This window comes from Lampetra planeri, chromosome 3 (genome assembly GCF_965212315.1).
Source record: "Lampetra planeri chromosome 3, kcLamPlan1.2.h2, whole genome shotgun sequence".
In the NCBI taxonomy this organism is placed as follows: Eukaryota; Metazoa; Chordata; class Hyperoartia; order Petromyzontiformes; family Petromyzontidae; genus Lampetra; species Lampetra planeri.
Genome location: NC_136109.1, coordinates 10,255,468 through 10,271,120, shown reverse-complemented (window position 1 = coordinate 10,271,120; position 15,653 = coordinate 10,255,468). Strand labels below are relative to the sequence as shown.

General features: G+C 46.4%; 1 protein-coding gene across 2 annotated transcripts in view; it reads left to right on the top strand.

Annotated features, from left to right (window-relative positions):
• Positions 1-12,597, top strand: part of LOC144717283 (uncharacterized) — a 28,536-nt gene extending 15,939 nt beyond the window's left edge. Inside the window, exons 2-6 of one of the 2 annotated variants that reach the window (XM_078592715.1) lie at positions 3,015-3,107; positions 3,191-3,690; positions 5,007-5,099; positions 6,210-6,296; positions 6,942-12,597. In XM_078592715.1, coding sequence (XP_078448841.1) covers positions 3,192-3,690; positions 5,007-5,099; positions 6,210-6,296; positions 6,942-7,732 — 1,470 coding nt within the window. In that variant the 5' untranslated portion in view covers positions 3,015-3,107; position 3,191 and the 3' untranslated portion in view covers positions 7,733-12,597. Of the gene's footprint in view, positions 1-688; positions 3,108-3,190; positions 3,691-5,006; positions 5,100-6,209; positions 6,297-6,941 lie in introns of those variants that run through there. The other variant, XM_078592714.1, reaches the window with a different exon arrangement.
• The last annotated feature ends 3,056 nt before the right edge of the window (positions 12,598-15,653 follow it).

Below are 15,653 nucleotides of genomic sequence, written 5' to 3'. Positions count from 1 at the left end.
TCTCACGGACGTCCGGGTCGCTGGGCTGGAGCTCGTGGTGTCGCCTGGTGCTGGAGTCAAGAGAGAGCCCGATTTCCCCTTTGCGCCCACTATTTATCCTCCCTACCTCAAAGGGATGTGGCTCTGAACAATGGGCTCGCGCCCCTCTGGCACGCGCACCGCGGTTCCGGGCGCCTGTGATATGCTAATCAATGTGCGGCGTTGCGCGGCGTAAATTCTAATTAATCCCTTTCCCTCCCTAACAATGGTGCCTACGCGCTCAAGCGTAATTATCCCAACCATCCGTGGCTATGCGCAAGAGCCCCTGCGGTCCCGCTACTCATGCTGTCCCGTCCCTCCCCTGCTTGCCCCGTCGACACGTGGGTGGTGTGTGTGGGGGATGTGCTTCAACCGCGGTGGCCGAATGCCCCCTCGCCGCGGCCATACCATCTTAAGGCAGGTCGCAGCGCCGCGGTGCAACGTAGCGTCGGGGGAGGCCGTCCAATTCCCTGATCGCCGGAAACCGTGAGAGTTAATCCCGATAAGGGTTTCTCGGATAAAAACCGGTTGATCAGGTGACCTTCCCTTCCAGCTCTATGGGGGGGGGGGGAAATGCGTGCGGGTGTGTTCATGTGAGGTGAGGTGAGGGGGACGAGGGGTTGGCTCCGTTGCTTGGTGGTGGCAAGGTCGGGGATGGGGCGCCTGCCGAACGGCTTCGTGGCGGCAGCATCACACAACCCAACGTTCCTACCAGCTCCCTCCGCAGGAATGTGTTATTTATGCGGTAACAGGAATGCAGGTGACTCCGCCAGTTGTCTATGGACGTGATGGGTGGTGCTGTCAGAATAATTGTGTGAGATGCTGTCATTGACGTCGTCGTCAATCAGCCGTGATCTATCCACTGCTGGGATGGAGGGATTCCCCCCCCCCCCCACCAAATCTGCCCTCAAGCCGTCACCATCCTTTATGTGTCCCGACATAGCACACATTCATAGTCAGTCTTGCACACGAGCTGATTTAATCGCTCCCATGGTGGTGCTTTATAGGGGAGGCTGCGTGATTAAGATTGTTTAGATTTTAATTCGACCCCCCACCCTCCTCCTCACCCACATACCACTTGCAGGAGACTCAACTATCCGCGTGCGGTTGATCCGATTTGATAAATTCATGGATTTTCCCTTAAGCCCAAATCTTTTTAAATCTAAAAATAGTTATTAATTGTTATTCTTGGAAATGTTTATTACACGTCACGTGCTTAAACCGAACAAACAGCCTTTCCAGTACAGTAATTTCCATATCTTTACAACGGTGGGCAGAGTTTGATTGATTTTGATTAGCGTGGCTCTGCGAGTGGGCAGAGTCTTTTGCGCGGGAGCAGGCACTGAGAACAGGCATCGATCGGTAATTTATACCGATAATGTTAGTGGTTTTTGGCATAGATATCCATGGAAAATGGTTATATTTTTGGATTGTCCACGATTTTGAATTATCCGCGTCTGTCCTCCCCGTTATTAGCGTGGATAATCGAGAGTCTATTGGAAAATGTAACTTTTTTTTGTAAAGAAAGCTCAATTGTGAAGTCTTTCAGCAGTAACAAGTGCACCACATTGTGTCAGAAACAATGACGTCACGTCAATGCTTTCGGAAGTCTCCCCAAAGGGCCTCTCCATACACACTGGGAATAACGTCCGACGGTTTATTTTTTTTGATCTTCATGACAGCTTGGTTATCCCCCTTCACCAACCTGGTGAAGTATGGTCAAACGACCACCACGGTCCTCGCGGCGTGGGAAACTTTCATCCAGCAGTGGTTTGACAAAGGGCTGCACAGTCTTAAGCTCAGAGAGGTTCTCTCCTGTATCAAGTAAAAAATCGGTTGTCTACAATTACGACCGTGTAACACAGTATTTACTCGTGGTTTTAAAAACCAATTGCATTTAATCTCGAGCCTGCTGGTGGCGAAATGACCTGAAATGCGCCAGATCTCGGTTGTTGAGCAGGTTTGAACCTGGCTGACGCTTGGATGGGTGACCACTGTGCATGACGAGGGTTGTAGATTGCAAGGCTGCGTGGTGGGCAGTAGAGTGCAGTGCATTAACATCCATAGTGGCACTATACTTCTATCCGTAATAGAGGTTTTTTTGGGGTTAGATCGCATAAATATAAATACGTCGTTAAATCCACCACTACACGACACAGCCAATTAGCAAGATTTGTCACGTAAGTGAAACATGCCAATTTGTTACTAGTTCAGCACATCGGTGTGTTGGAGAGTAAACCCAGATTAACAATTCGAGTACGACATTTCGCTGGTAATTACAACTAGCATCTATGCTCCCCGCCTTCAACCCACACCGTCCTGGTGAAGTATCGTCTGATCGACCACAGGACTTGCACGGCGTGGGGAAGGGCTAATCCAACAGTGGATTACCAAAAAAGGTATGTACACCATAATTGTTTTTTTACCCTTTTATCTGGCAACAAAACTGATACCTTTTTTTACAAGGAGTCATGTTTGAATAGACCACAATACCTGCAGTCGTAATGCAAACAAAAAACATAACTCTGATAATGTATGCACTGTCCTTGAAGTTGATTGGTCCACACCCGAGACAGCTTTCCTTAGAGCCTAGTCTCACATGGTGTTGGACCAGATGACGCCTTTTGGCGTCAGGAAAGCTGTCTCGGGTGTGGACCAATCAACTTCAAGGACAGTACATACATTATCAGAGTTGTGTTTTTTGTTTGCATTACGACTGCAGGTATTGTGGTCTATGCAAACATGACTCCTTGTTAAAAAAAGGTGTCAGTTTTGTTGCCAGATAAAAGGGTAAAAAAACAATTATCATATTTTTCTACTGGCAAATGAGGTTCCAAAGGTATGTACACAACGCAAAGCTAACTGTGTGGTTGCTTTTGGGATTTCACGCTGCCCTTTTTGTTAATGGCCAGCTATCAGCATTGCAAAATGGCATCGTTTAGCAGCGTTGTGACTCGCACATTTATGTTCTTGCTTGTGCTTGTGGCTGACCGCAGCTCTGATCCCAGCCCTGCAACAACCGTGACCTCAACACAGACTCCACGTCTATCTTCTTGCACGATACCCATAAAGAGGAGATTTTACATCAGGTGAGAACCTGCTCAGTTACTTTTTCAAACAGCTAACCAAATTAATGACGCAACTAACGTGATATGTTTGCACGTCCCACCAGAATGGCGTGCGCGATGGCAACCCCATTGTTGGAGCCGAGCGGGGACTTCCCGGCGTGGCTGGAGGCGCAGGGTGTGAACGAGGAGGTGGCCCGGGCCATGGACTCTGAGCTGGGCATCCGGGACTACGGGGTCCTGCGCGCCTGTATCGGGGACGGCCTCGTGCGTGCCGAGCTGCTTTCTACGGCGCGCGACCGCCTGCCCTTCGGCTTCTACGCCGTGCTGCGGCAGGTGGTGAAGGCCCTGCAGGGCGCCGAGCCCCACGACGCTGGGACGTCACCCTGGGACGCTGCGCCATCTCCGGGCAATGTGACGCTGGGAGGCCTGGTGGACGTGCTGCTCACACTTTTCAGCGGCTTGAGCCGAGAGCTACTGGTTTGCGCACAGAGGCTGGGAGACTTTGATGGTGCTGGGGCCAGTGCCGGACGCTCCATTTCGGACAGCAAGGAATTAATTTTTGAGGAAGAAGCAATGGATGATGCGGATGATCAAGATGTCGATGGTAAAAGTGCATTCGGCTCGCAAAGCAATAATATGTTTACGTTTAAAGTTGTACAATGAGATGTATTCACGCGGAGTATGACAAGTGACGTCGCGAAGTGACGTCTAATGTAATGACATCGCCTTAGCAGGCAAGGCCTTCAGTGCTGGTTGTCACCTATCCTTGTATCAATTTAGTCAATTTTATTATAGATAAGTTCATAATAGCAACACTACATTTGTGCTAAAATTTTGCTCATATTGGATCATCTTCACAGGAGTTATCGTGGCCTTCTGTTATCGACAGACGATAGAGCAAATGCATTCACGCTAAACTAAACTATTCTTATTTTACCAGGTAAGGCCCACTGAGCTATATGGCTCTTTTTCAGAAGCGACCTGGCCACAAGTGATACCTAGACGAAGTGGCTTATCATCACGTGCAATTGTATTGCAGTCAAATACTCTGAACGTGTAATGTTGGTTCTTAATGTTGAGAGAAAAACCAGAGGACCCGGAGAAAAATCCACTCAACCACGGGGAGAACATGCAACATCCAAATATACAGGCATCTAGGTCGGGATTGAACCCACGACCTGTATACCAGGCGGGGTATTTAACATCTCGCCACCATGGTGCCCCCATGCTTTTCAACCTCATTTGTCAAGTCTAAAAAAAGTTTTTGAGCCAGATGCAACTATTTACCTGCTCTTTGGCAGAATCATTTCAAACTGATGAAAAAAAAACACTTACGTGGTCGTATTTCTGCCAAATATTAGCCAAAGCAAGCATTGAGGCAGGGGTCATCTCTTTTTACAGCACTGATCCAATGGTGAATATTCCATATTCCTATGGCGGGGGCCAGGCTATTATAGGACAACAATTGTTAACTTCCCTACAAAGTCGTACTCATTTTATTGATCCCGGAGGGATGATGGCCAAGTCATTCCACCGACCAGGATATAAAATTCCCAAACTCCCGATGGCGATCCGCTTGCTCTACTGCTGAACCACCTGGCCGGAACATTTACTTCACTGATTATTTTCTTGGTACTTTCGGTAAAGTCACGTAGAAGGGAAATAATAAAATAATAAAAATAAAACATAATAAAATACAATTCTCACGACGTTTCGGCCACAACACAAGCAGTCGTGAGAATTATATTGTATTATGTTTTATTGTTATTATTTTATTATTTCCCTTCTACATGACTTTACCGAAAGAACCAAGAAGATGAATCCCTGCAGTCACGAAAGCTTTAAATAAAAATTCACTGATCATTGTTCATTTCTCCCCCTCCCCGAATGTTTGTGTGCCTTGCTCTTTGGCCTACACAGAAAATGATGGGTGCACCCAGGCCTCATCAGAGGCAGGAGACTGCAGCCCAAACCCGTCGCTGCACATGATCAAAACCGAGGCAAGCTGCACTGGTGAGTCCTTTAAGACGAATAAAAGTGTACACTGTCCCATCCTATCCGTCGCCCCCTGTGATTGGCTGATTTTAGGAGACGAGGGTTTTAGTAATATGATGTGATTATTAAAAAATGACAAGGTTTGATAGAATAGCAAACTAAGACAAGGAAAAATCTTGAAGATGGAACAAACAGTTTTAGAAATGATCGTTGAATGCAGACTCCTGTGGTAGAACGCATTACGAAACCTTCGGAGGCGTGCACTGATCAGTGCGGTGAAGTATGGTTGATTGAAGGACCCCTGTGATGGACATGGCGTGTGGAGGCCCTCTTCCAGCAATGGCTTGACAAAAATGGCTGTACATGTGTACACATGTGGTCATGTGCCGCCCAGGATAGAAACAGACACGTGCAGAGGACCACGTGTACATGCAAGTGTAATTCATCCTCAATAATATTGAACGATTGCTGTTCATTTTTTAAAATTTAAATTTTATGAATTTTTTTTATTATGGTAAGCGCACAAGCCCGATAAAACGTGTCGATGGTTTCTGTGGAGGGGTACAGAAAAACCGAGGGTGGCGGGGGGGAACTTTTGGCACTTGAACATGTATAGGTGTGGGGAAGGAATGCTCGCTACCCCACCCTAACAGGGGGGGGGGGGGAAATGGGAGCTTATGTTTATGGGGGGGGGGGGGAAGATGGGCCGGGAGGAAGTAACCAACATTCTAGGGGGAGATCGGGTATAGGGGGAGGGGGCTTGGAAATGGACCATGCTATAAATCATATAACATACATACGGCTTTATGTGTTGGGGTGACAACCTCTCCTCTTCTGGGTCTGTCTTATCTCAACTGACAAAAGGATAAAAGTGGGGGTGGCGGGGGGGAGGGCAGTTCATTTACATTTTCTCTGATTGCTATTTCCATCTTCTGTTGTTTTGTTCACGTTTACACACGATCGTTCACTTGATCTACGTAAAGTCTTCTGTAATTATCCGCCATCGCAGCCCAAGCTTCGGGTTGGGCACCTGTGAGAAAGAACTTCCCATGGCTCATTCTGAGATGCAGCAGTGCCATTTTTAAATATCTGCGTTAATCCACACGTCCGTTGTCTTCTGCCATTCAGACGGTGATCATCAGAGTCCCACGTCGGATCAGAGAGACTCCAGCCCCAGCCAGACGCTGCCCAGGATAGAAAGAGACGCGTGCGGAGGTAAAGATGAGTTGAAAATATACAAATGTCTTACCGCGTGGAGATGTGACGATGCAGGCATTCATCGATTAATGTTGATTCTCACGCAGATACGTGCACTCAATTGTTTGTGTGGGAATGTTTTTTGCTATTTGTATACGGCGAAATGTCCCGTGGTTAAAATTGTCTCCAATTATATTCGTGCCTTTGTTTCTCCAATCCAGTGCCATTATCACACTGCAACAGGTACTCATTTAAGGCCAAATCAACCTGGGTGGAGGGTCCCAGGACCGTTTCAAGAATCCTTAGATACTGATTTTCGCCATGGCTGGCAATCAAATCCATGTCGCCAGATTGGTATTGCAGTGTGCGTGCTAACCTCTACGCCACTGCTCCCCCTCAAGACAAAGACAGACGCGCATGCCTAATGGACAAGTACTGCCCTTTTGTCAATCCGCTGCTGAATGAGGACAACCCCACGTTGGTCAGGTCATGGGGGTTATTTGACCATACTTCATTGTTCCTGGTCAGTGCGGGTGGGTGAAGGAAGAGAACATAGATGTGGAATCATCGTCACAGTCATTGATTTTGCCCTGTCGTGGCCATAAAATAAAACATATCCACAGTATGACGTCTAAAGTGACTTCTCTGATTATCCTTCCCAAGGTAATTCGGGCTTTGTCATCCAACAAGTGACCTCGCTTCAGGAGATGGGACTGGACCTAACGAATGCAACCAATGTTGACTCCTATCCCTGGCTTCAACAGCAGCAGCAGCAACAACAGCAGCAGCTGCCGGTCGACAAAATACAAATTGACACTGCCTGCACGGTCCCGCCCATGTGTGCCGCGTACCTGCCCAAGCTGCTCACTGAAGACCACATTGCCAGGCAGGACGAGGCACCGTCCAGGAGCGACACTCTGCCTCCTGCCGCTGCCGCGAACCACGTGCCGAACTTTCAGCTGGTGCGGCGGCGGCGCGTGCTGCTGGTTCCCGCGCCAGCGATTGCGGGCGGTGAAGACAACAAGCCATTCCGGTGCAGCGTGTGCGCCCAGCGCTTCTCGCAGCGCGGCAACCTCAAGACGCACCTGCGCACGCACACGGGCGAGCGGCCGTACCGCTGCGCGACGTGCGGACAGGCGTTCTCGCAGAGCGCCCACCTTAAGTCGCACCAGCGCACGCACACGGGCGAGAAGCCCTTCCGCTGCAAGGTGTGCGGCCAGAGCTTCTCGCACAGCGGCAACCTGAAGGCGCACCAGCGCACGCACACGGGCGAGAAGCCGTACCGATGCAGCATGTGCGGGCAGAACTTTTCATACTACTGCAGTCTCAAGCGTCACCAATACATGCACACGGGCGAGAAGCCCTTCCAGTGCTCGGAGTGCAATCGTGCATTCCTCGACCTGAGCAGCCTTAAAAGCCACCTCAACGTCCACCGACGCTACAAGCTCTCGTAGGGGCGGTGGCGGTGATGCTGGGACAATTGCCGCCGAGTCGAGGGTTGGATATAACACCATGTGCGAAGCTCAAACCGTTATCTTGGCTCAAGTAATAACCTTGAACAGAAAGCCTTGACTGAAACATATAGCGAGTGTTTGTGGTAACCGTAATGCTAATCCTTCACGAATCCCTACTCTCAAATCTATCTGGCTTGACCACCTGAATGTGAAATTGTAGTTGTTGCTCTGCGAAAGAAGAAGGAAAAACCAAATCCCTAGTCCCTTTCATAATACAACCTAGTCCTAATGCAATACAATACGAGCCCTAGCTTAGAAAAGACCTTGCCATAACCAATTCTTTCCTTACCCCAGCATTAACCCAAGGAATCCTTTAATGCTACCCCTAACCCTGACAAAATATTCTAACTCAAGTTTTAAACTCTAGCCACCTCTCTCCGAGCCACAGGCCATACTGTAATGTTTCCAATCATTAATTAATTAAGGCCAGGGTTGACAAACAAGGCATTGCTGTGAATACGGTAACCGGAAGGTGACGGATGAGCTTCACTTTTGGAAAACGCATGGCGTTACGGTGTCTTCGATGGACACCTGGTCTCGGTTTCAAATGACATTTGCGTTTCCCAATGAGCTCTTACTTGGTGAAACAAATCGGTTACTGACCAATGGCAACGAGTGACCACCGAATGCCACCTCGGTTACAGGAACCGATGGATGAAGGATCGAAGAGATTAATGTGTTTTTACGGGAAGAGAGACCAGGTAACACACAGCCGTTATAATAGATAATAGATGCACCGCAACAAGAGTGACAGGCTCGGCACCAGCGATGATTCGTATCTGGGGCCAATAAGCCCATCCTTATTAACAACAGTTAACCCCCTGATGTGTCCTTCACTCGTAGGCACTCGCGTTCAAGTTCAAGAGGTCATCATGGACAATGCCATTTATGCCATGCCACACCTCGCTGTCCCACCTTTCACTTCGGCCGGATCCTGCATTCCGGCAGATTGGACTTAATGTTGAGGGTGTCGATATGTGTGCCACCCCCATATCAGAGGTCGCAACCGGGTACCCGATACCCGTACCCTACCCGTACCCGGCCGGGTACGGGTAGGGTACGGGTACGGCCGGGTACGGGTACCCATTTGCGACCCTGGTGCGGCCGGGTACGGGTACAGGTAAGGAATCAAAACCCGTTTGCGACCTCTGCCCCATATTAAGTGTGCTCCCTCTACTTACTCCTCCTGGTATTGGTTCCCATTCATGTGGGGCTGCCTTCTTCAGCCCCTCTCTCCATTTATTCCCATCCTGGGCGATCCCCATGTCCCACTCCACGGGACTTTATATCCTGGTTTACCACTTCGTACACCACAATCCGCTTCTAGGTGAGCGTGTGTGGACAATGTTTGAGGAACATTGGGGAGCCGCAGTTGAACATTTGAGTGCAGTGGTTGTGATGCAGAAGATGCGTTTCTGTAACCCAGTGACGCGGAGAAAGGCTTCGTGGATCGTGGAGAGATGGTACTGTGATGTGCCTCATACAATTACTTGCATGGGCGTGCAGGATAGCAGCACAGGTGACTCTTGAATATTGCGGGGCGGGGTGGGTACGTTTTTGGAAAGTGCCACTAAAGCCAAAACCGCAAAATTCAATATTTAATCCTTACATAAATAATGAGGTTAGGTACACGGCAACCAAATAATAGACAATGTCACAATTAAAATAAGTACTGTACTGTATGCCTAATACACTAAAAACTAAGTAGTTGAAATAATAATGTTAAAACCCGATACAAAAGCATTCGCAGACAATACATCGTATAAATACTGTACTTACCGATGATGATGATGATCCAAAGCGGGCGTATATGTGCGTGTGTTTGTCATCTCAGTCGACCCATGGCACCTGGGTCTGCCCCGTGACCTGCCAGTGGGCGTTCGACACTTCACGTGGCCTCAACATGCACATCGCCTGGCACAAGCACCGTGGTGACGTCGCCACCAATTAGTGGCGACTGGCGGTTGATTGTCCGTGAGTGAGGAGGAATAGTGCTATGATTAATGCGCTGCGCTATGAACCCAGCGACCCAATTTTGATTCCTGCTCACGCCCAACACCAATGACGATTATTTAAATCGGTCCTGGGCCTCCCCTGGGTCAGCTCATCTACTCGGTACCTGGTGTGGTGCGTAAACATCGCTACTGGGGAGACAAACATGACCGGGTGTGGTGCTGGCTACCTACCCCCACGTGTGCCGTGCCAGCCTTCATAGGTGCTCGCTAACAGCACTTGCCCCAACAGTCTGTTAATACTCTTTGGTTCTGTCAGTGAAGTCACGTAGGTTACCGAAAGAACCAAAGAGTATGGATTCCTACAGTCACGAAAGCTTCAAATCAAGTCTGTTAATAGGTTATACGGGGGGCGTCTTTGTCCGCGAGATGCTGGCACGACCAAAGGTTGAGGTGCAACTGACTGCCTCGCGTCTCTCGCCTGCCCCGCATTGCCGTATCAGCCATACAACACCAAAAACTAACCACCTCGATAGCTAAATTGCAACAGAAAAAGGTTGCCTGCAATAGGTATAAACCGCGAACGATCACCCCCGTGATATTCAAGGGTCTCCTGTACTGTGAGCAGGTGTTTTTGCTGGCTGCCTGTACACATGTGCACTATGCAGCCTTTAATGGGTAAAATATAATTTCCAATCTTAGGCAATATCTTTGTGTTCTCTCTCTCTACTCTATTTACTTGTATTTAATAATTCACAGCCCTTTAACAACCCATGACTGGATGGAGGCCTTCTCGCGCTGTGTCAATTTTGATTAATGCTTTCACTCCACTGCCAATAGCCCCTGAAACTTTTGTTCAGCTATCTTCATGTATGGAAATTTTCTGATGGTCGTTGAAACCATTGACCCAAAAGTTGCTTATCGGCAGGTACCACATAGGGTGTCAAATGCTAACAATTATTTTTTATATTACTTTTATCTCTCGATCACAAATATGTATAATAATAAGGTCACCATATAACTTTTAATACAACAGTTTGAAAAAGGGTAGAATATGATGAGATTTTTTTTGGATATAAAAATAACTCGTGTCGAGCTAAAGTGTGAGTACTTCCACCTCTTCCAAGACGTCCGGCCAGCGTGGAAGAGTAGACTGAATATGGTCATATAGAGATACTTCTATGCAAGGGGCCCTCCTTCCACCAGTGATGTGAGCAAGCAATTTCAGGCCTGCACCCTTGACCTTGATATGAAACATCGACAGAATATGAAACTAAATATAAAGTGTCTATAAGACTGACAATCTTGATTTGAAGCTTTCGTGACTGCAGGAATCCATACTCTTTGGTTCTTTCGGTAAAGTCACGTGGGGTAGAAAATAAAATAAATCACGACGTTTCGGGCGCAACACAAGCGTCCATCATCAGGTGGGAAAGCATGGTCTGCTGCTGAGGCAGACTGTTTTAAAAGGTTTGAGATACACCGATTTCAAACCTTAATTTTAGAACTTTCGTGACTGCAGGAATTATTATTTGGTTCTTTCGGTTAAGTCACGTCTAAAGATAAAATAATACATTAAATTAAATAATAGAATACGACGTTTCGATTGCAACACAAGCAATCATCAGGTATAATGAAATAGCGACATAATATCTAACCAGAAAACTATAGACAGACATATTAGCAGACAGATATCACCAAGATACATACATAGCGAGAGCAACACAGGTAACAGAGAGGGGTGATCGTCTCTGTGGGGTGGCCTTAAATAGACCGAGGGGGAGGGGCGGAGGCAGAGAGAGGGAGGGGGGTTAGAGAAAAAATTAGCATATCAATGAGTGGTCAACAAAACGTGGTGCTGCAAGTACGATGACACGGCAAGCAAGCCTGAAAATCAGAAAGACACACTAAAATTAAATAACCTAGTAAAATATCGAAATGTAATGTAATACAACACAGAGGGTCGGTCAACACACAATTAACGCATAGCCTGGTTGATTACGTATTTCAAAGATTGCTAAGTTAGAATTTAAGTGTGAACATTCTAAAGAGGACACAGGCAGAGAAAACAAGTCGCCAGAGAGAGAGAAAAAGATAAGCTTAAAACTTCCCCGTAGAAGTGGTTCAATCTTAATTTTAGAACTTTCGTGACTGCAGGAATTATTATTTGGTTCTTTCAGTTAAGTCATGTCTAAAGATAAAATAATAAATTAAATTAAATAATAGAATACGACGTTTCGATTGCAACACAAGCAATCATCATCAGGTATAATGAAATAGCGACATAATATCTAACCAGAAAACTATAGACAGACATATTAGCAGACAGATATCACCAAGATACATACATAGCGAGAGCAACACAGGTAACAGAGAGGGGTGATCGTCTCTGTGGGGTGGCCTTAAATAGACAGTCTGCCTCAGCAGCAGACCATGCTTTCCCACCTGATGATGGACGCTTGTGTTGCGCCCGAAACGTCGTGATTTATTTTATTCTATACCTACGTGACTTTACCTAAAGAACCAAAGAGTAAAGACTGACAATGGCGCTGTGTTTAGGTTTATGCCCATCATCCCTTCAGCATTTGCTACCCCAGTTGGTATCGACCAGTCCTCTTGTCTCATGGGTTAAGATAATGTTGCGATTGTATGTAAGCAGAGGGCAGGTTCCATTCTTGTCGAATTTTCCTGTGAGTTAAGATTTGTGCTTTAGTCACTTTATTCACAACTCAGTGTGAGACAGCATGTTTGGCTCCATGTTTATGTGCGGTGTTGCAGTAGATGCCTTGTAGGGCTCGGTGTAGTCTGTTCTGCATATAATATGTAACCCCTTAATAAAGTTTCAGCACATTACCACGTATGTATGTCGATCTTCTTTCGCATTGTATCCAACCATGCCAATCGGGGGTCCGGGGGAAGGACAACAAACTAAACACAAAAAGCAGTTCTAAAGAAATTCGTTTTCAAGCCAGATCACTTAAAAGTGCACCGTTCCAGTGGCTTCCTAATATCGGAAGGAAGAGCGTTCCAGACGGCCGCAGAAGCGCTGTAACATGATACAGTATAATGAATCCGCGACAGAATGAATGATAAATTGTGGGTTATACTTGTAGGAACCTCCTGGTTACACCAGTCCATAGGGGATTATTGTGTCCGTCCGTCGTGCAGGGAGGGGCTGGGTGGGGAGGGAGGGGCTGGGTGGGGAGGGTGGGGATGGGCTGGGTGGGGAAGGGCTGGGTGGGGAGTGGGAGAGGTGGGGCTGGGTGGGGAGGGGCTGGTCACCCCGTGGTGCCCGTATAAAACTCAACGTTTAACCTACTCACGCCAGCTTGTGCCCGCCCTCACAGTCGGGCATATTTGCTGAATACACCACGCTGCCGTTGACCCTGGCCATTGACCGAGCAACCCAACGTTCCTACCAGCTCCCTCCGCAGGAATGTGTTAATGAATTCCCTCTGCATTAACATAATTTATCATTCAATCTGTCGCGGATTCATTATATCACGATACAGCGCCTCTGCAGCCATATTGCCGACATCAGTTGCACACAAGAGTGCTGCCTGGACGAGGTGTTACAACTTTGTGGTTCTTTCGGTAAAGTCACGTAGAATGGAAATAATAAAATAATAAAAATAAAACATAATAAAATAATTCTCACGACGATTTAAAGCTTTCGTGACTGCAGGGATTCATCTTCTTGGTTCTTTCGGTACAGTCACGTAAAAGGGAAATAATAAAATAATAAAAATAAAACATGTTTCAAACTCCTTTAGGACAGACATGTTCTTCACCTGAGGACGGCTGCTTGCGTTGTGGCCGAAACGTCGTGAGAATTGTATTTAATGATGTTTTATTTTTAGTATTTTATTATTTCCATTCTACGTGACTTTACCGAAAGAACCAAGAAGATGAATCCCTGCAGTCACGAAAGCTTTAAATCGAGGTGTTACAACTTTGTGGGCATCACTCTTAAGTGCCACAACCGTCACAAATACTCACTCGGCACGCAGACATCACGGGGGCAGAGGGGTTCATTTTTATGTGTACGTATCCATATATCATACCTGTCAACTCAGACGTTTTACATGTATTCTTGTACAGGGAATTGAGTGTGCAGGTCCATACGGCGTAGAGTCGTTTGCATCAGCAGCAGGCCATGCTTTCCCACCTGATGACGGACGCTTGTGTTACGCCCGAAACGTCGTGATTTATTTTATCTTTGTACCCACGTGACTTTACCGAAAGAACCAAAGAGTATGGATTCCTGCAGTCACGAAAGCTTCAAATCAAGATTAAAACAAATATATTGTTGTCAGTGTTTCTCCCTTGTGATGGGACTTTGAAGGATGAACGTTGAGATTTATAATGGCATGAAATATAAGGATATGATTTATTTTTCGACTTAAAGCTTTCGTGACTGCACGGATTCATCTTCTTGGTTCTTTCGGTAAAGTCACGTAGAAGGGAAATAATAAAATAATACAAATAAAACATGGACGGCTGCTTGTGTTGTGGCCGAAACGTCGTGAGAATGATTGTATTATGTTTTATTTTTATTATTTTATTATTTACCTTTACCGAAAGAACCAAGAAGATATGATTTATAATAATATGGACTCGCATACGTATAATATAGGGGCCGTCCATAAATGACGTCACGCACCTAGGGGGGGGGTCAGACATTTGTGACGATGTGTGACGAAGGGGGGGGGGGGGGTTGAGAAATGTGACGTCACATCAAAATTCGCAACTTTAAATAAATATCGACAACACGTTCTACTTAATTAAATAGACTTTTTAATAAAATGTTTTCTCCTCCAACATCAGAGTACAGCGCCACATTGAATACGCACTACAATGACAATAGTTTAAAGCGATTTGTAGCATGTTTTATTTTCAAAATGGAAATATGGTTTTGTGAGGGGGGGGGGGGGGCAGAGCTTTATGACGTCATATTTGAGGGGGGTTTGACTTTTTGTGACGCCGTGTGTGGGGGGGGGGGGTAAAAAATCGTCCAAAATCGCGTGACGTCACAGTCCCATACACATGCAAGCATGTATTGTAGACAACGTATCATGTATATGACACACATGCACGCTAAATTATACTGAACACAGAAAACGATTGCAGGTGCACATACATTATGGTATGTCACGTTTCACTTAAATCCACGTGACGCACGAGTCCACGGCGGACGGCACCAGGCATTGAGTGACGTCACAACCAGCTAAGGGTTGTTACAGACGCCCACGTGACTCTCCACGCGGGTGAAATAAAACCGGATGCCGTGACGTCACTAGCCTGGCGCGTTAGTCTGGCGTTTAACTTCGTGGAGACGGCACGCTGCTCGGGCTACAGCGCCCCCTGGATACTGGCTTTGCCACATGTGAGCCTTTAAAATGTCATCCTATCGCGTGAGTGCGAGTTATTCGACGAGAGATGTATTTAAGGTAAGTGATGTTGGAGATGGTACTATGGTTCTAGATTTGAAGCTTTCGTGACTGCAAGGATTCATATTCTTAGGTTTTTTCGGTAAAGTCACGTAGGTAAATTTTTTTTTAAAATTAATAAAAATAAAATAATTTTACTTTTATTTAAATTAATAAATTAAGAAAAGTACAATTTTTTTTATTAATTTTTTTTTTTACCTACGTGACTTTACCGAAAAAACCTAAGAATATGGTACTATGATGTTTGTCATGGTCTTGGTGGTTGTAATGGTAATGGTGCTGATGGTGGTATAGAAGCTGCTCTTTGCTTCTTGTTGAGTGCTGCAAGTGATGGTAATGTGAAGATGGTAAATAAGAGTGTGGTGTTGGTGGTAGAGATGTGATGGTTTAATGGTTTGTAGTGATGATGATAGTGATACTATTCGGGATGGTGTTAGTGATGGCAATAGAAATTGCGGT